The sequence below is a fragment of the Cheilinus undulatus genome, linkage group 8 (assembly GCF_018320785.1).
Source record: "Cheilinus undulatus linkage group 8, ASM1832078v1, whole genome shotgun sequence".
Lineage (NCBI taxonomy): Eukaryota > Metazoa > Chordata > Actinopteri > Labriformes > Labridae > Cheilinus > Cheilinus undulatus.
The window spans coordinates 27,121,960-27,142,346 of NC_054872.1; the positions used below are offsets into that span (position 1 = coordinate 27,121,960).

General features: G+C 39.5%; 1 protein-coding gene across 2 annotated transcripts in view; it reads right to left on the reverse strand.

Moving 5' to 3' along the window:
* Window positions 1–16,625, reverse strand: part of chrnb2 (cholinergic receptor, nicotinic, beta 2) — a 42,844-nt gene extending 26,219 nt beyond the window's left edge. For both annotated transcript variants that reach the window (XR_005992216.1, XM_041793367.1), the window contains exon 1: window positions 16,303–16,625. Coding sequence is in view for 1 of the 2 variants with exons in the window: in XM_041793367.1 (XP_041649301.1) it covers window positions 16,303–16,357 (55 nt within the window). In the remaining variant the exon portion in view is untranslated. The remainder of the gene's footprint in view (window positions 1–16,302) is intronic.
* Window positions 16,626–20,387: the final 3,762 nt, after the last annotated feature.

Genomic DNA, 20,387 nt, shown 5'->3' on the forward strand with positions numbered 1-20,387 from the left:
GTCTTACCTGGGCTGTGGAGAAAAAGAACTGGACTGCTGGTCAGTGGTCCAAAGTCCTCTTTTCAGATGAAAGTAAATTTTGCATGTTTTGGAAATCAAGGTCCCAGAGTCTGGAGGAAGAGTGGAGAGGCACAGAATCCACGTTGCTTGAAGTCCAGTGTGAAGTTTCCACAGTCAGTGATGATTTGGGCTGCCATGGCATCTGCTGGTGTTGGTCCACTGTGTTTCCTGAAGTCCACAGTCAACGCAGCCATCTACCAGGACATTTTAGAGTATTTCCTGCTTCCTTCTGCTTCCAAGCTTTATGGAGATGCTGATTTCATTTTCCAGCAGGACTTAGCACCTGCCCACACTGCCAAAGGTACCAAAAGCTGGTTCAGTGACCATGGTGTTACTGTGCTTGATCGGCCAGCAAACTGGCCTGACCTGAACCCCATTAATTTCATTTTTTCCAAATTCCAAGTTTAAATTTTTTGGAATTCTGTGTTTTAACCTTTCCACTAATTTTACCATAAAAAGAGTGTCCTGTTTATGTAAATGAATAAAATGTTCACTAATTAAATAGAAATAATCTTAAATATATAGAAAAAGGGCCAGAGTTGGCTCAGGAGCCATTGTTTGGATAACCCTGATATAAAATAATTATAACCAGTGTAACTGTCAGATGTTTTCAACATTTTAAGACACATCCACTTATATAATCATACTGGGTGCTAACTGATGTTTATAATGTAAATGAAGAAATCCTTCTGCTCTGACAAGCTTTGTGTTGTTTAGGTGGGGGCGGGCTGAGTGTTTGTGAAGTGAGGCACAAGTTGTGCCACCCTTTAGTGATCCTCCAGAACATATTCCCCAGATAAACTTTCCTCTTTCTTAAAAAAAAAAACAGCATTTTAGTCAAATTCATTCAATTTCTGCAATTTCCGCGTTAAATAGTAGATTCCGTTTTTATTGGCCAATTCTGCCATTCCGTCTGCGATTCTGTTAATGCAGAAATCATAGGGCCCTAACCTGAGCAGTGCCACAGGCTGATCAACTCCATGCCAGACTGCATTGATGGAGTAATTCATGCAAAAAGAGGCCCAACCAAGTATTGAGTGCATAGAAATGAACACACTTTTCAGAAGCCTGGCATTCCTGTTTAACCCTTTACCTACTGAGTCAAAAAATGGTGATTTGGACATACTTTATTATTATGGCTGTAAAATAGTCAGGAAGTGCCCTAAGTCTGAGAGCTTTGGTCCCTTTTCCCAGGAGTACTTGAACTTGGCTTTTCAACATCTGGTTAATGATTATTGCACATTATATGGAATTGTCAGCAGTTTAAAAGAAAAAAAACACAAAAATTGCTATGTTTGCCATGGCTTTTATGAGAAGAAATTTTGTTATTGCTCATGAAGTTTTGATTTGACATTTGAAATGTGAACGTATACATGTTTAGAACAATCACCAGTCATTTTTTGAGTCTAGGACTTTGGGTGTGCAAAACACAGTGCAAAAGATAACTATATACATGGCGACAATTAGTGCAAATAAAGGTGAAAAAATGCGTTCTCAACATTCTCAAGTAACATATTGTTATTGCACATGACAGACACGCACAAATGCCACTATCTAACGCTATTTTTGGAAACAAAACACCACTCTCGCTCGCTCTCCTTTTGTTCTCCTTCACTCTCCTTTTCTCACTCGTCTTCTGCCAAAGCTGCCATTTTCGTGGTGCTGTTCGACATTACTGTGATATATATACCACACATCATATATTGCTGGAAAGCACAGATTCTCAGCTCTCTGACAGCGTTGGAATTTTTTAGATTGAGCAAACTTTTGAGGAGTTACAGTGTTGAGAATCCGTGTAGCGGTCTTGCAATACTTCTGGTGTTTTGCTATGGTGTTTTGCTATGAATGCCCATGTCTTATGGTTGCGAGTACTGTAATGAACCATATATGTGCGCATGCCCACAATTCTCAGCTTTCCAACACCGCTGGAATTTTTCTGATCGGACAAACTTTGACAGAGTTATGGTAATAATACTCCGGACATATAAAACAGCGCCGGCGCTAGGTCAGTAGGTAAAGGGTTAAAATATCTTTAACTTTATTGATCTTATGTAATATTCTAATTTTCTGAGACACTGAGTTTTGGGTTTTCATTATCTGTAAGACATAATCATCAACATTTCAAAAAATAAAGGCTTGAAATATTTCACTCTATGTGTAATGAGTCTATATAATATCTGAGTTTCACTTTCTGAAATGAGTGACAAAAAATATTGAACTTTTTCATGATATTCTAATTTTTTGAGATGTACCTGTATATTCTCAATTAGTCCTAGTTTGATCAAATATTGTGCTGATTATTATATAGAATGATTTATTACAGGGGTTTTCAAAGTGTGGGAGAGTGAGCCTCCCCTGAGAGAAAACTATTCATTCAGTGAACCCCCACCCCCATAAAGATTCAGACTGAAAAAAATAAACAACCATATTTTCAAACATTTATGTCTAATCTTTAAACATTTTTAAATTTTCATAATTTTGATATTTTGGTCTGCATCCATCTTTCCCAGGCAATCAGTTATTTGGTCTCAGTAATGAATTTATTGCCAATACTACCTGATTATTAAGCTTTACACTCTTATTTAGTGGGATCTACAAGTTTTCATCTGTACAGTTGATGCAGGATTGCATCACTGCAGACCATCCTCCACCTTCAGCCTTTCCTGGTACTTGCTTTTGATCAGTGGTCAGTGACAGAAATTCCTTTCACTTCCTGTTAAAAATTCCCCTAGTTTGGTCACTAGACTTTTTGCTCAGTCTTAAGATGACTCCAAGGATTACACAGCCTCAGGCTGTCATTAGCTTGTACATCTTTGCAAATTAAACACTGTGACTTGAACATCATCGGGATCAATGCAGGAAAATCCTAACTTGAATAGCTGACTCTATAGCATAGTCCCTATAGTCACTATAAGTCTATCCAATTTGCTCCATGCACAGAAGAAGTTAACAAAAAACGCTGCTTTATTGCTCATGTTTTTTGAAAAATACACAAGAACTTAAAAATAATTGCACATTAAATCGCAATCACAATATTGGTAAAAAGAACAAACAAACAAACAAAAAAACAAACAAAAAAAATTGCAATAAGATTATTTTCTCAAATCGTTCAGCTCTAGTCCTAGGCCAAAATGTATCTTCAACTGTCCGCTAGCTAAGTGAAGCCGTGAAGAGCGTTTATTGTACCCAGACATGTTGCTAGCAGCTAAAGCAATCCATGGATACTTTGTTCATTTGGTTCATAATTGTTTTAGTTTTGTGTACATGTTTTTGCATTTGTAAGGCCCAGCTGTAATGCAAGGAATTACTGTCGCTTACTGGGAATGTTTATTTCTTTTTATGTAGCTACTTAGTGTTTTGGTCCAAAGAGTGACCTGTTTACTGGCGACTATCAGCCGTCTTGGTAGTGGTAACTTGTGTTCAAAACATAAAGCCTTAACAGATCCCTTTGTGGTGTTTTGTTACGATTTCACAGTATTTTAGGCAGATATTAATTTAATGAACAACATTCGCAACTCGTATATTTTTAACACCTTGTGAACTACAACAACAGATGCATTTGGCTGAAAGCTGCCAACTAACATTGTCACTAGTTGAACCATAACACTAGCTTGACCAAATCTCGTTTTCTTAGTTGTACATTATTTGTTTGTTGTGTCTTTGGGCATGAGACAGTTAATTCAGCTCCTCCACAAATCTCCCTCTACAACAGAAACTACTAGCACTGCTGCTTATCTCTAGTGTTTTGAGAGTTTAGAATCTTTGGACCATGGGATTACTCACCGCTACCTACTGGAGCACGTCATCACAGCTCGATACACACTTCATACAAAATGTGACATCACGAGTATGAGTCAACTAGTCTGGATGTCTCTATCGCTATCCTTTCTGCCTCTTTCACTCTCTCCTGCCTCCATCCTGTCTCCCTTTATTCTCATCTGCTGTGTTGCACTTCACCCCAACTGCCAGTCTTTTATAGCTTTGGGTTATTTTCACTCCATCTCACACCGTCTCTCCCTCCTTCTCTTCTTCCCTCCATCTGTAGCAGACTGTAGGTCTATCTGTTTGAGTGTTCGAGTTTGGGCAGAGCTGTCACAACACCACACAAGAGGAGGAGGGAGGAGTTTCTCTGAGAGACACGTTGTCCTGCTGCACCTCCTTCTCCTCCTCTTCACTCCCTGCCTCTCTGGCATGTGCTGGCTCCTGTGCTGCATCTTTTCCCTCTCAGTGTTCCCTCACACATTCCCCCTGAAGATAAACACCGGCTGCCTGCTGCTGTTACCTTAGCACTAATGTTGTTATGGTTGAATCTGCAGTTACAGGGGTTATTTACAGTGGGGAGGAAAACATCAGCTGGCATTTAATTAATCATATATATTTTCTTCAATGTAAGGATGAACCTCATTCGATCAATTATTCTTCTTGAACTTTAATATAAACAAAGAGACAAACAGCGGTGGAAAAATTCAAATAATTTCAGATTATATAAGACTGCTATTTAACGCTAAAAACACACCTCTTTACTAATTTTCAATTGAATGTTCTTTAAACTTACCGATTAACAATTGCTTGAACAAATCACATCTTGTCAGTTAGGGAGCTTTATAATCACTACGTTTCTCAACAAATAATCATTTTGTTTACAAGCATAATGCTTCTCATTTTCATAAATGTCCTACCAACTGATTTTGCATTTTATCATTTTAACCCTTTAAAGCCTGATACACAAATTATAGCCAGAAAACTCTCATTTTTTGAACTTAAATGTTTATTTCACTTTCTACTGAAATCAAAAAAAAAACAAATTTCCATAAAATTTAACATACATATTTTTTGTACCTCATTTGATACATGAGGTGTTTCTGGTAACTGATAATCCACTTGAGGGCATTTTTATCATTTATCAGCCTGTATTCAGAATTTTTTTTTTAGTAACTTATTGATTATATTGATTAGATAGAGGTATCATAAAAGTATGTATCAAATATGATACAACAGGCTTTAAGGGGTTAACGCTACCTTTTCTGGCCGAATCTACTTTATCTGAAACACTGGGTGGGGGCCAGACCTTCAAATGAACCGAATTTTTAAAAGACATTTTTTGTCTAATTAACATATTATGTGTTAATGCTTGTATTTCCTTCAGTTTTTAGACACAATGAGATCAGCCCCTACCACCTATACTGAAGCCACCCACAAGGAAGCAACTGAGATATTTTAGCTCCATGTTTCTGGGGTTTCTATGTTGTCCATCACTGGGTTTGACACTACTGTGTTGTGTCCTGACTGGTTAGAACCACATGCAGTAATTCTTTTCTTTTAAACCTCAGGCAGGGAAAACTGCACTATCCAAGAGCCTGAAGATGAAGTAGACAAAAACTGCAGATTGAATGATGAGTATGTGTTTATCATGCATTATATTTACAAATGATGGATGACAAGGGGGGCTGCCTCAGGTTCGCTTCCCAGTCAAGGCCTTTCTGTGAGGAGTTTGCATGTTCTCCCTGTGCATGCATGGGTTCTCTCCTACCACCAAAAACATGCTCATTAGGTTAATTGGTGAATCTAAATTGGCCGTAGGTGTGAGTGTGAGAGCGTGCCTAGTTGTCTGGCTTTATATGTCAGCCCTGCGATCGACTGGCGACCAGTCCAGGGTGTACACCGCCCCTCGCCCAATGACAGCTGGGGTAGGCTCCAGCACCCCGTGACCCCGAACAGGATAAGCAGTATAGAAAATGGATGGATAAATGGATGGATGGATGACAAGGGGATTTCTGTAAAAATATGTCAAACGTGAGTCATTCCATACTATTTCAACATTGATTGTTTTTAGGCTTGATTTAATAGTTTTAGGGATATAAAGACAAAAGATGCCCTAAAAACCATCTTTTTTTTTTTTTATTTAATAGAATTTGGGGTCCGGATGTGAAGCTTTGGGGGGTCTGATATTGCCCTGGGGCCCCCAGTACATCATCACTGATGTAAGGCTTAAGAAAAGCATGGAATACCCTTGCATACATGTTTTTTGTGTGCTTATTATGTGACCCATGCATAAAGAAGTGCACACATTAAACTGGAGACTATGATATATTGGACATTTTTGAAGATCAACAATTTAATTACATGATGGATCAGTTAACAAAATAGCCCTGATGCCTAAAATGACAAAATTACAGCATTTAAAAGAGTTTACAAAAGCGACACATAAAAATAAATGCTAGAATAAAGAAGAAGATGTTGTTTCATTAGCAGTATAAAACATAAATCCACACTGCAACCTTCTTACCCTCTCCCTGCACTTGTAAATATTTGTGCGTCTCTGACATGCTCCCTGACACTTTGTCCTCCCTCTCTGTCTCTACCTTGATCTCTAACTCCCCTCCCTCTCTCTCTCCCTGTAGCTGCTGTGCTCACTGAGCAGGAATGATGGCTTCTGTCTCTGGATCAATGAAGACTCTATTCATGCCCCGTAAACTAACACGCAATCCCTCGCTCCCCCCTCTTTTTAATCTCCTGCACCTCTCTGCGTCCCCTCACTTCCGTCTTATTTTCTTTTACTTTTTCTTCGACGCATCTCTCAATCATCCAGGCAGGCACATACTTTCCTCTCACTCCCCGGCTTTCTCCATTGCTCTCTCCTTCCTGCTATCTCCATCTCCCCGTCGCTGACAGCCACTGTCCGTTTATTGCCCCTTGCCTCGCTAATCCAGCATCATCAATACACTTCCTGTCAGCACACGCATGTAGCACTCTGCTTGTTTATTGAGCACGACCAATGGTTTGCTGTTTATGTGTGTCTTTTGTGAGCACATATTCATGAGGGAAATAAGCATTGCTGTCTGTGTCTGAGCCATATGAGTAATGTATATTATTCCCTGAAGCACAAAGCAATAACACTGAGACAGAAAGCTAATATAGCTCACTTAAACAATGATGACGCAGAAAAAAGTAGACCCTATATCGCCACAATCCTCAGATATAATGTAAATCATTCTCAAAATAGCTACAGGCATATAAATATGGCTAGATTGCTTAAATGATATTCAGGCTCTGAAATATATCAAAAATCACAATCAAGGCATCTCAAAGCACCTATTCACCTAAATGTATGAAAAAGGACATATTTTATGCAAGGGATTTGTTCATAAGCTCATTTGACCTTACAATATACACAAACTGATTCACTTCATCTTTGAATGACCAACTGAGTACGAATGCCAGGAGAATTTATGTTTTAAAAAAGAGCAGTGGAGAAAAGCCTCTTAGTAAATGACTACGGAGATGACTAAGATTCACTTTACAAGGAGCCAAAACAAAGCCCGAGGCCAAACTGATGTAACACAACTATCGCATTTCAGCATTTCTATTCAAACAACATCTCCATCAGCGGGAGCTCGTCTCTTACTCCGAGATTTAGATAATGTGTAAAACATTTGATGGATTTCCACAGACTCAGTGTTACTTTGTTTACTATGTCTAGCAAAAGCTACCTTTTATTTCCAGGATCTTTATATTGTGTCATGTTTTATAGTATTTTTGTGTCTTTTGCAGTACAAACAAGATGAAAAAAATCTGGTACATGTATCTAGCATGTTTGTTGATGCAGGTCAGAACTGGAATGCAGATTGAGAAACAAATCATTCTATAAACAAAATCTTTTCTGAGATTGTGCAGTCATGCCTGAAAAATCCACTCTTATTTCTACGTATTCCTGCTTATTTTTAGTGTTCCTGAAGTAGTTGCATGCACACGCTCAGGATGAAAGTCTAGACTAATATTTTATGGCACTGAGACAAATTAGAGACCCAAACAGAGAGCGTTAGTCTATTCTAGTCATTCTTATCTCAAGAACAACACTGTAAAAAAATAAAACATCCACACACTCGGGGCCTGATCACTGAACAAACATGCTGACCCGGTTGCTCATCTGCAGCACTTACTAACGCTTCTAAACAAAGTGAGATCTCTCTCCGTTTGGCTGCCTCCACATACGACTCTCAGTCATGCCAAAGGCCGAGCTGAGTGGTTGTAATGTTGCTGGTTGCTCGGGTTGTATTCTGGTTGTTTTCCAGTACAAATATTGCAAACCTAATGTGACACTATGAATATTTCAGCAGGGCCCCCCCCATTAGACTCCAGAGTGAGGGAAGTTACGTACATGCAAACACACGGAGACGTCAGCTACTCAGCTCAGGAACAGACGAGATGGTAGCCACGTTCAGTGTAGGACTGTTCCACTATTACGTCCGTCTCTCCCTTTGATCCTCCGTGGAAAATGTGAGTTTTACTTAAATAAAATCACTCCTAGAGTTAAGTCTTTGGCCCCTTGAAATGGTCAGTTGTTAAATTTTACAGCTTGTGTTGTTGCTAGTTAACAAAGCTCATTGAAGCCCGGAGTCCACACACGTAAAGACAAATGTGGAGAAAATGAGGGCGAAGAGGGGGCTAAATTAAATTATCTCGCTAAGACTATTACAGTGATGATCTCAATTTATACAGCTCAGTCAGATGAGAAAAGGTTGGAGGGGAGGAAGGGTCGCTCTCTGCTCTCATCCTTGCGCTCTGCCAAAGAGGCTTTTTGGCTGCAGCAGGGACCTTTTATGCTGAAATATTCTTAAATCAATACTGGAGAGATCCATTGATCTACTGGCAACACCCAATTGGCTCTGTAGTGGCCAGAGAACTGAGGTATTAATATTGATCCTCCATTCAGCTGCAATATCACAGCACTTCAAATACAAAGCTATCCCACTGTGGACTAACTCAGGGAGGAAGCTTTATGGTCACTAAACTCAGCCAAGTCCACTGTGAACAAAATAGTTTCTGTTGTTTTAAATACTACAAATAATGAGAAACACAAGAAACACAACCTTTATTACACTCTGCTAAAAACAAAAGTCATAATGTCCATAGTATGTTTCTTTTCAGTCCTTCATTTTTTTCTGATGCCATGGTAAACGTCAAATTCAAATGTAGGCTTTCTCATCACACACTTAAATGACACCCACTTCATATTCTCATTATATATTCTGTAAAATTAGAAATGTAATGTAAAATAGTTATTCATATATTCTGTAAAAAATATATAAATATAGAAAATAAAATGCTTTTGAGTGAGCAGGCTGTAATTTCAATATGCACTGATGCTAAAAGTCAATGAAATAAACCGACATATTCATAAAGTGTTTAAGTGTATTATAAGATATCAGGTAAAAGAAACTTTTGAGGCCAGAGCCTTTGACTCACTCTAATTTAAGACAAATGCTAGGCCTAAACAACTGTACATATTTAGAAGTTGATAAAAATATAACCACTTTTTAATAATTCATTAAAAAAATCCTTTCTTAGCTGAAAAAAAAAACAATTAGTGCTAGTTCCAGCTTTTTCGTGTGACCTATTTTTAATATTAATTTCTGGCTTTTTGCCTTTTATTACTAGATTCATAGGACAGTGGATTCAGTCAGAAACAGGGATGAGAGAGTTGGGAGTTGCATTCGGTGAAAGAGCCACATGCCGGTCTTTAACCCAGGCCATTCATATACGTGAAGTACGACCCAACCACTATGACATATCTACGTCCATGTTTGCCTTTTTTGGGTGTGGGACTATTAGTCGAAAAAATGAAAAATTTGTTCAGCATTTTTGGGTCTGAGGATCTGTGACAGCCCCTTGTGAACTCTTTCATGAAATGCCATGGAGACAAAACCCCAGTCAATCAACTGAAAGAGTGTTCTGTGGATTAATAATCAACAGAACTGATCATTTGATACTGCGCATGCAGAATCACATGATTACTTTGATGATGGGGGTTAAAATGTCTGCAGCAGGGACCACTAAAGAAGATATGTTTGCAGTGCAAGTGTTTGAGCTTAACCACATTATCAAACCTTGTAAGAGGTTTCACCCTGTAAAATTTCACAAGAAATTTATAAACCAAATGTCTAAAATGCTCCAGGACAGTTTTGCCTAAACTTCAGTAAGCTGCAGCCCAATTTAAAACCTGAAAGATTCTGGGGCCCAGTTCTGTAATTCAGACAAAATAGATGATAAAAAGGTGTCATGTATTTAAAATCTTGTGTTTCCTGTCCCATGTTTTTTAAAGGTGTATTTCTTTATGTTTTGAGTTGGACTGTTACTTGGCAATGGTAGTGGTGTTAGCCTGCAGTGAATTCAGTGAGCATTGCCCCTAGGCTATACAACATAGCAGATGGGTACAATTTCAATGCGTAATTCAGCAAGTTTAAGGTAACAATGAGCCAAAAAACAATGCTGACTATTATATGCTGTATCAAGAATGTTCACAGTGTTTTATAATTCACCCAGAAAGCCTCTGAGTTTGGCACAAGCAGCTGTTCAGATACACTGAGGTGGAAGAACACGTAGCCGGTAGCTGAAGCTCGTACTGCAAAAATAGTGCCGAACACAGAGGCTTTCTGGGTGAAAATAAATCAGTCCAAAAATTCTCAATATATCATATGATTGAGCCAGCATTGTTATCTGAAAAATTGTCACCTTAAACTAGTTAAATTATTGTATAGCCTAGCTTCCTCTAGTATGACCTGTTTGAAGGGGCAACATTCTCTGAAATCACTGGAGGCTAATGCCCCTGCTACTGCCAAGTATCTCAGACAACCCAACTTAAAAAACAATGAAAAGTCCCTTTAAAAAACATTAGCAAGTAATCAAGTTAAAACACTATGCTTATTGTTTTTATTCATACCTCCGCCAAGGAGGTTATGTGATCAGCAGGGGTTGTTAGTTTGTTTGTTTGTTAGCAATATAACTCAAAAAGTTATAGACAGATTTTTCATTAAATTTTCAGGAAATGTCAGAAATGGCATAAGGAAGAACTGATTAGATTTTGGGAGTGATCCGGATCACTGTCTGTCAGGAATTCTTTTAATTGATTCTGTACTATTGAGAGATAGGGCTAATGGCGGAGGTCTGTGCTCTCTGAGTGCTTTTCTAGTTGTAAATGAAGTCTTGCAACCCACCAGCTGTCCCTCCAGGGCCCACACTTTGTTTTTATTCAGTAATGGAAAAGAAGAATACTCTTTAACTTCCATGGCTTACTAGTTGAATAAACTACTACTTATTCTTCTGCTTAAACCTTTTTTAAACTCGTCACTACCTCAAAGATTCCAATTACATATTAGGGATGCATGGTTATGGATTTTTGCTGGTATCCAATCCGCTGACATTGACACATTCATTTTAGCCAAAACCACTATCAATACTGATATTTACATATATGTCAGACCTAAAACTTGATGTTCCTTTAAACCCTTTACACTTTCAAGAATCAGGATGAACAAAGACAAAGACTTGAACTGACATAGGTCTGTCAGTCCTGTCTAAAACTCCAATAACGTATTAGTACATATTGCTTATATTTACAGTCTGTATAAACTGATATTCATGGCCAGTATATTGGTAAATATCTGCCGATACTGATATAAGGCCGATAATATCGGGCATCATTACATTTATATACAAGAGTTTGATTAATTGTTCTAAAGCAGCCCAAAGAAGAACATCTTAGACTCAAATATTGCTGTTTATGTCAGTTATCCAGGGTTCTCTCTTATTGCCTAGTTGAAGGAGAGCGTACTGTATTACTGGTGAATTAGCAGTTAGAGTTACAATGTCTGAAGTTATGATTTATCCAGAAAACCTTGTATTTAGGACATGGAATTAGAGCGTGTTTATATTACATGTTATATAATTATTTACAGCCTAAAGAGCTCGTCTGTTAGATGAAAGGAGGTCTGGCTTTCCAACTACAGTGGTGCATATTTCTAGGAAAGCAATAAAATCCATCATTTGAACTGCATAATGCCCGTCCACAACAGCTATTATTTGAGCCGTTATTTGGAAAACCATAAATCTTACAGCAGTGTTATCACTTGATGCTGCTGCGGCTGTCTGAGATTAATATGTGCCCATGCCCTCATGGATCTAGATCTCATTTGTGCTTGTTTCTTATAATGCAGAAGTTCTGATAAAAAAAAAACACGTCATTTTTTTGTTAATGTCTTTATTTTTGCTGATAAGTATTTTCTAATCTAGTTTTCTGTGGTTTTCCAGGCTAATGCTTGAGATGTGAGATTATTAGTGCCTTGGCTAGAAGAGGCTAAAGTGTTATCTTTCATTAATGTTATCAACAGAGGAAGAGGAAGCTGCAGTATCAGGAGTGCAATTCTTTCTACACCTGGAACATAAGCTCAGCCCTGCCTCTATGTAAGCCATCCATTTTCCTTTATATATTCTTAGACCAAGTCAAAATTAAAGCTTTAAACTTTCCAAATGTCTCTTATCTGCCTCTTCTCCTCCTCTGCTTGAGTTTCTATTAAACCTCTGTGCTCTCCCTCTGCCTCTTCTAATCTCCTGGGCCACACTGCTGCTGTGCACTGCTACTATTACTGCTGCATACACACACAATCTCGCACAAATCACACATGAGAGCACACTGTTTGACACACAGAACCACACACGTTCTCACATACATATGCAGGCCCCTCCGCTGTGCGTTCATAACCACAGATGCAGCCAAATATCCACTGATCTGATCCTGTTGCTGCTGCTGCCATTGGGACCGGGGCCAAAGAGATAGAAAGGGAAAGAACGAGAGAGAGTGTGCAAGATAGAGAATGAAAGTGACAGAGAGAGAGATAGAGACAAAAGAAGGGCTGTTGTAATGTGCAGGTTGAGATGCTGCAGAGATCAGTGAGCTGGAACAGTGCAGCAGAAAAGTGATGACAGGCTAAACTGATCGAGCAGAACTTTCTAAACTGTGGCGCTGCCAAGGAAAGGGTTACTTGATATTCACTAAAAACAGGGACAAAGATTATACACATGCAAAGAGGAAGATTTGAATCCAAAGTGTCTGGTTTAGGATTCAGCTGATAAAAGTGTAGCTGTAAAATTAATCCCACTGCACTTATACGTCCTAGCTTGATGAGACTATTGTGCGCTGTGCTCCATATCCAGTAACCCCAGCATCAGGTCAAAAGCAGCACCACAGACCTGTTTATTATGCATGGCCTGCAGGGGAAATGACAAGAGGCATCCTCGTCACACAGGAGGAGGGCCGCATCCTCACGGCAGAGTCTGAGACAGGTGGTGAAACGTCCTTCACTGCCCTTGCACGACCACTGAATCTCAGGCTGCTTTTGTGCATGTTTGTGCCTTTTTAAAGTCTTACGTAAGAAAGCTTTGTCATAAAGTTAGGACTTTTCTCCTAATTCCATCACCACCAATTTTCACTCTCACATTTTCAAGTGTGTGTGTGCATGGAAGAGATGCATAACAAATGTCTCGTCTCTTTTGCTCTTTTTCGATGGGAATGTGATATGAAGAGGTGCCAGCATGAGCTAATGTGAACAAATGTGCCCAGCTAAAAACTTAATTCATTCTGATGTCGCCTTTCTAACTACGCATTGTGCAATTATTGTGCCTTCGTAGGGAATCCTTAAAAGGTGTTAACACAAGCTGATGCTCCAGGTGTGTGCGCAGCCATGCAAACGTTTCCTTCAACCTGTGTTTGCATGCATTTATCTGTATGTGTATTGAGTTTATAGTCTCTGAGGATAATGCTAATCTGATTTTCTCCCTAAAGGGAAAATGACTCATTAGTACTCTGCTTGTACACTTGCTTGTGAATCTCCTTTAAAGTCACATTTCATCTTGGCGGCGTTTTTCTAGTTTAGCGAGCGTACCCGTTTGAACTCAAGAATGATCAGCCGACAAATCCGAACGCTGGCGGGGAGGCAAATATTATGCAGCAAGTTTAGAGCAGCGTCATAAACAAGACACATTTCTGTCACATTTGATTCTCTGTCAAAATCAGAATCAGGATTGTTGCCAAGTAGGTTTCTATACTTGCCTCAGTATAGTGCCGCATAAAAATAAACATGGTGAGTAGGAAAATAAAGACATGAAGGTTTTGTAAGTCAGGAAAAATAGAGTGAAATCATTGCCAACATTTTTAATGTATTTAATACAGAGAGACTTAGATCTAGTGTTGCATGATTTGGTAATAATGTGCGACTACGATTATACTGGACAATATTGCAGCACATGATTATAATACAGAAATGGTATCATCAATCTACTTGCTACATTATAAAGGAAAACGCAGAGATGATAGTAAGACATGTGTATTTCTCAGCTCAAACATACAAATATTACGTTGCATTTAAAATAAAGTAGATACCCTGAAGTCTTACAGCCGTTCTTTCAAAATAACTCACCCAAAAAATCCTCTTTCTTAAATAAACGTACTTCTACAAAGCACAAATGCAGTGGCATTATTGGAAACTTAAAAGGTATTTCAGCAGGCATTTTGTAAACCTTTCAAGTAATAAATACAAAATAACTGCAGCCTTTAAAGCAGTTGTGCAATTAGACAGCCTGACATCACAACTGTGATTGCATTAATTGTGCAGCACTACTTAAAGCTAGAGAACTAAAACTTTTGTTCATGTACACCTTGCATTTTTTTGCACTTTTGTGCTCTTGTAAGCATTCCTACTGTTGTCAAAACCTCTTAAGTTCAGTCTGTGAATAAACAAAGGTTCAGTATTGTTAAAATCATTATTAAAGCATAGATTTGACATAATTCCTCCTTTAGATGCATCCTTTGTGCATGTGTTTGCATATGAGTGTATCCATGAGCTGATGCTGACATGATAAATTGCAGGTTAGTGGAGGTCAAAGCATTTGATCCTTCACTGTATGTCTTTGGGATTGCTGCTGGATGTATTGTGTATAAGACTTTTGGGTGTGTGTGTGTGTGTGTGTGTGTGTGTGACATAAAGGAGCAGTATGTGTGTGTGCGACAAAGTGAAGTCAGGAGCATGCTGTCCCCATGGGTGATGATGAACAGTTAGTCAATGCAAGGCAGATGGCCAGGCATGTGTGCGTGTGCGTGCGTGAGGATGGAGGTGTGCGGATATGGGTGCTGCTACACAGGCAGTAACAAACAGTCTTTTTGCTCAGAGGCAGTGAGTTGGCCTCTGCTCTGTCACTACTATGGCTTGGCTAAAACTATTAAAGCAGCTTTGATTCAGCCAATCAGCTGATGTGTTTCTTCCTCCCTGCTTGGGGCAAACTCTCACTGAACAGAAATTAACACTGCATTAGAGCCAACTTACTGAGGTAAAATATCACTAAACACCCTAATAGCTTCACACTTATTAGACACTTCATTTTGCTCTGGATGCACTACGAAGATGCTTTGCAGAAAGTCCAAACTAGTCAATGCACGTCCTTTATGCAGACAAAAGACCATTTTCAGTTTAAGCTGTTAAACAGAGGCAGAAGGTTTATCCTGTGCTGCTGCATGACACATCATTTGTCCTTTGATGACAGGATGTTGAAGTTGTTTTAGCTCAACGTGCCTCTCATTAACCTGCCCACTCAATGTAGGACCTCAGTGTTAATGAGAGAGAGAGAGAGGAGGAGAGAGAGAGGGGAGGGAGGGGGTAAGTGGGTGATAAATAACACAATTTCTATCCCTCTTTCTCTCTAATGTATATTTGGAGAGAAAGGATTAAAGTAATGCTCTTTTAGAGGCAGGTTAATGTTATTAAGATTGCATGCAGTGACCAAAAGTTCAATAGTTTGTGTGCGAGCTGGTGTGTGTTATTTTGGGGAACAAATTAACGTTGAGCCAGTTAGCAACAATGTTAAGAATCAATTACGATGCCTAACGTGCTCCTCACGTCGTCAAAAATGTACCATGTTCGTTTTAAGTGTGTTTTATTTGGAGAAAAACAGATAAAGAAATGGACAGAATAAGTCATTTTAACAGTATTATTTTGGTACAATGACACATGGTGTTACCTTCTCACGTGAAGGCTCTAAATAAACGACACGTACCCTAAATTAAGGGATTTCGTTCACGCGTTACACGCTAATCAAGCTAGCTCGTGCATTTGTTTCTATATCACGCGCCTGTAATTTAGAGTGGTTGATATGTATCCACTACATCATTCCGTCGCTCACGCTGCTGTTCTGAGAAACATGGTGACACCGCAATGAAACATTCATTTTCTCCTCCTCTGCTTCTCCTCCGCAGCTCCTTTTGTTACAATATTTTGAAGCCACGATAAGAAGCTGGGCATGTTCTACCGGTCGGTGAGGTGTGTGTTATTTTTGGCTCTCTAAAGGTGACGATACTCACACATACACACATACAGCGGCGCGTCGATGGAGCCATTACACGGATAAGTTACTCACCTCCCGCAATGGCGAAGAGAGCCAGCAGTAGCAGCGGCGGCCAGCCGTCCATCATCTTAGAGCCCGAAAGGTGTTCACCGCGATGGAGAGGCCACCCCAAGCACACCCGCAGTGTTCCACCTTCTCCTCCACCTCCTCCTCACGACCCAAACACTCCCTTCAGACTCTACCTGGCATGGTGACGTCAGGGCTGCCCGTTCAAGTCCTGACGCTTTCTTCGCCCGATATAAAAAAAGGGGGAAATTAATATCTCTGCGAGGGGGAACAGGTGAACCGAACGCTGGTTCGTGCGGTGCGGTGCTTGCTGTCCGTGCTGAACACCGTTCAGCGATGCGACGTACAGGAGAGGCGGGGGCGGGGCGGGGGGAGAGGGCAGGGAGGGGAGGGGAGGATGTGGCATACCTCAGAGGCTCCGCCACAGCTCGGCTGTAGCGATGGAAGTGTCTTTCCCGCACGAAATCACACATATCATAAATTCAGCACACTTTAGCATGCGAAGTGTTTGTAGCTTACTGACTTACAGTGACCCGATCAAACTTAACGGCACATGTTGTCCTCCTTTATTTACTTAGAAGCAGCTTTGGAAAGAACTTATTGCATTTACTCAAATCACCATAATTGAGTAGCTTTTTGTGTACTTGTGCTTTGAGTATTTTTTTTTCTTAAGTTAAACCCCAATTCCAACAATTTGTGGCGCTGTGTTTTGTGTAAATACAAACAGAATGCAGAGATTTATAAATCTCATAAGCCATACTTCATTCACAGTCGAACAATCACAAACATATCAGGTATTGAAACTGCGACATTTAACCTTTACATGGAAAAAAATCGCTTATTTTTAATTTGATGGCAGCTACAGATCCAAAAAAGTAGGGACGGGGCAACAGAAGGCTGGAAAAGTTAATGATACTAATGTTAATTGGAACATGACTTGGTATAAAAGGAGCATTTTAGAGATGCAGAGTCTCTCAGAAGTAAAGATTTGCAGAGGTTTACCGATCTGTAAAAATCTGAGTCCAAAAATTGTGGCATAATTTCAGAAAAATGTTCCTCAGTGTAAAATTATGGAGACTTTAAATACCCCACCATCATAGTATCATAATACATTACATCAAGAGAATCTGGAGAAATCTCTGTGCAAATGGGGCAACGCTGAAGGTCAATATTAGGCATTTTTGATCTCTGGGCCCTCAGGTTGCACTGCATTAAAAATGGCATGATTCTGTACTGGAAAACACTGCATGAGCTCAGGACTTACAGAAATCATTGTCTGTTAGCACAGTTTGCTGTGCCATTGACAAAGGCAAGTTAAAGCTGCAACATGCAAAGAAGCCATATGTGAACAGGATCCAGAAACACCACCGTCTTCTCAGGGCCAAAGCTCATTTAAAGTGGACTGAGGAAAAACAGAAAACTATTCTGTGGTCAAATGAATCAAATTTGATATTCGTTTTGGAAACCATGAACGTCGTGTTCTGCAGACTAAAAAGGAGAGGGACCATCCAGCTTGTTATCAGTGCACAGTTCAAAAGTCTGCATCTCTGATGGTGTAGGGTTGTATTAGTGCATATGGTGTGGGCAACTTGCACATCTGGAAAGGCACTATCAATGTTGAAGAGTATATAGAGGTTTTAGAGCAACATCTCTTTCAGGGACATCATTCCTCTCCCAAAACTCCAGCAACTGGTCTCCTGATTTCCCAGACATTTACAGGCTGTTGTTAAAAGGAGAGAGGTTGCTACATAGGCCTGTTCCTAATTTAAAAAAAAAAAAAATTTCTAGATGTGTTTGAAACTGAGCCAATATCTTTTAATGAAATGGTAAACTGTCTCCTATTTAACCTCTCATATGTTGTTTCTATTGGGAACAAAATATAGGCTTATGAGATACTTGCAAATCATTGCATTCTGTTTTTATTTACATTTTACACAGTGCCCCAGCTTTTTTGGAACAGGGGTTGTATATTTTGAAGTATGTGTTGTACTTCATTGTATTTTAAAAAGCATCCAATAATGAGTAAAAAAATAAGGAGTTCTTAACTCTGTCAATGACTGGATCTTTTTGGGTCTCTTTTTAAATACCACAAAGTCAGGAGGTGGATGTCAGTCTGGAAAGCTGTGCAATAAACAAGGTAAAACACACACACAACAACAACCAACACCGACACACCACACTAAGCCAATTAACAGTTAGCAACAACAGCTAGGCTCAAGTTTAAAAGGTAGACATTAATGTTTTTGCATTTATCAATGGATAATTGTTTGTAAAAAAAAATAGATTATCTTTGTTTATTTGGGTCTGTGTCATGTGATTTGATTAAGATGCATGTCAGCTGTGAATCATTATGTTGGAGACCACTTGAACTAACTCGACTCAACCCAGCTTTGTTACATTAACTTCCCTTTTAGGGAGCCATTGCAGTGATTTAACCAAAGTCTGCTGAAAGAGACAATAAAGCATATGATCAATGTGATTAAATATATTAATGCACTAATTGGGATTAATACGATTAAAATAGACAGCCCTTATAAGAACCTAATCTCATCCCATTAAAATCACCTTACACAATCTAATTGTATCCTTTTTAAACTTCATAATACCCAGCCTCCTCCTCAAAGCTGCAGGGATAGGTATTATTTCTCCTATTTATCTTTCCTTTTTCCTCTCAGACACCTTAGCTAAGTCTATTTTTCATTTCTTCCCCTCCAGACCTCTGAACCAACCTCCAGTCCTCATCCACATAGTCAAACTCAAAGAAGCCAGACAGGAAGCCGAGGTGGGAAAAGAGCACGACTAAGTAGTGGAAATGAGTTAAGAAAAAAGTCTATACATTTAGATTAACACAAAGAAATTCTTAACTCTTTTTGGATCTTAAAACACTTGACAGTTTCTGCTGAGAAATATGACAACTGTGATGATGAGGGAATGCAGCAAATAAAGAGGGGTACAGAAGGGAGGCGAATGGGAGTCAGAACAGTGTGGGAGGCATGGGGAGGGACTGCTAGGGGAAGAGTAAACTACTGTAAGTAAACATCAGTGCGGGACGAAGGGAGGAGGCGGTTGCTGTGGTGACTCAGAGAAACCAGAAAGCTCCAAGAGGAAGCGACCTGTTTCTCCTTCAATTTGACTATTTTCATCACCGACACACACAGAATACACACGCACAGCCTGCACACACGCAGTCATGCCTGCATGCACATGTGCACACAAACATTCACATGCATGCACACACAGGCAAACTGTTCCTCTGTAATGTCTTCCTCTCATGCTATCTTTATCCGCTCTTCCTCTCGTCCTCTCTCCCTCTCCTCTGCAGTGAATGAGCTGACCTGACAGTGCTCCTCCTCTGCACTGAGTGCTGTGAGTCTCTGCCTGAATTATTTAAAAGCTGGGACCCCCACAAGTGCTTGTCTTCCCCTAACACCCCCTCACGCTCTCTCTCTCTCTCTCTCTACCTCCCTCTGTCCCTTCCTCTCCTGATGTCATTCTGTCTTCAGGTGGCGGCAGTCGCCTCCTGTGGTTTCTTCATGTCTGGGAAACACTTTCGTTAACAATTTATTCATCTGATTAATGAGTTACAGACTGATTAAGGCAATTTGTTAGATCAGCAAAATGTTCTTCTGTATAAGTTTGATGCATTTGGACTGTATGTTTTTTATATTGCTTCCTAATTACATTTGAAATGCAAATATTCTTTCTTTTCCACTTCATTTTGTGATCAAGCTTTAAAGGTGCACACAACATTCAGAAATCATATGATTTTTTTTTAACAAATTCCAGGATATAATGTCTCATAATGCAAAGATGGATACATTTTTAGGTATATTTGGATTATAGATTAAGTTTGAAGGCAGCACGTCTAAAATTCTCCATATTTTGGTGAGAGTACCAGTTTTTATTTAAAAGATCTGAGGACTTCTTCACTGATACATTCAAAGCTCATATCTAGAGTGCTGGTGATAGAAATTATGCATAACATCTCTGCCCTGTAAAAACCATGTATCTCCAAAATGTGTTGAGCTGTAAAAAATGCGGCCCTGTTCTCAGCTGTGTGACTGTGCACATTTCAGAAACTCTTGTGGTTT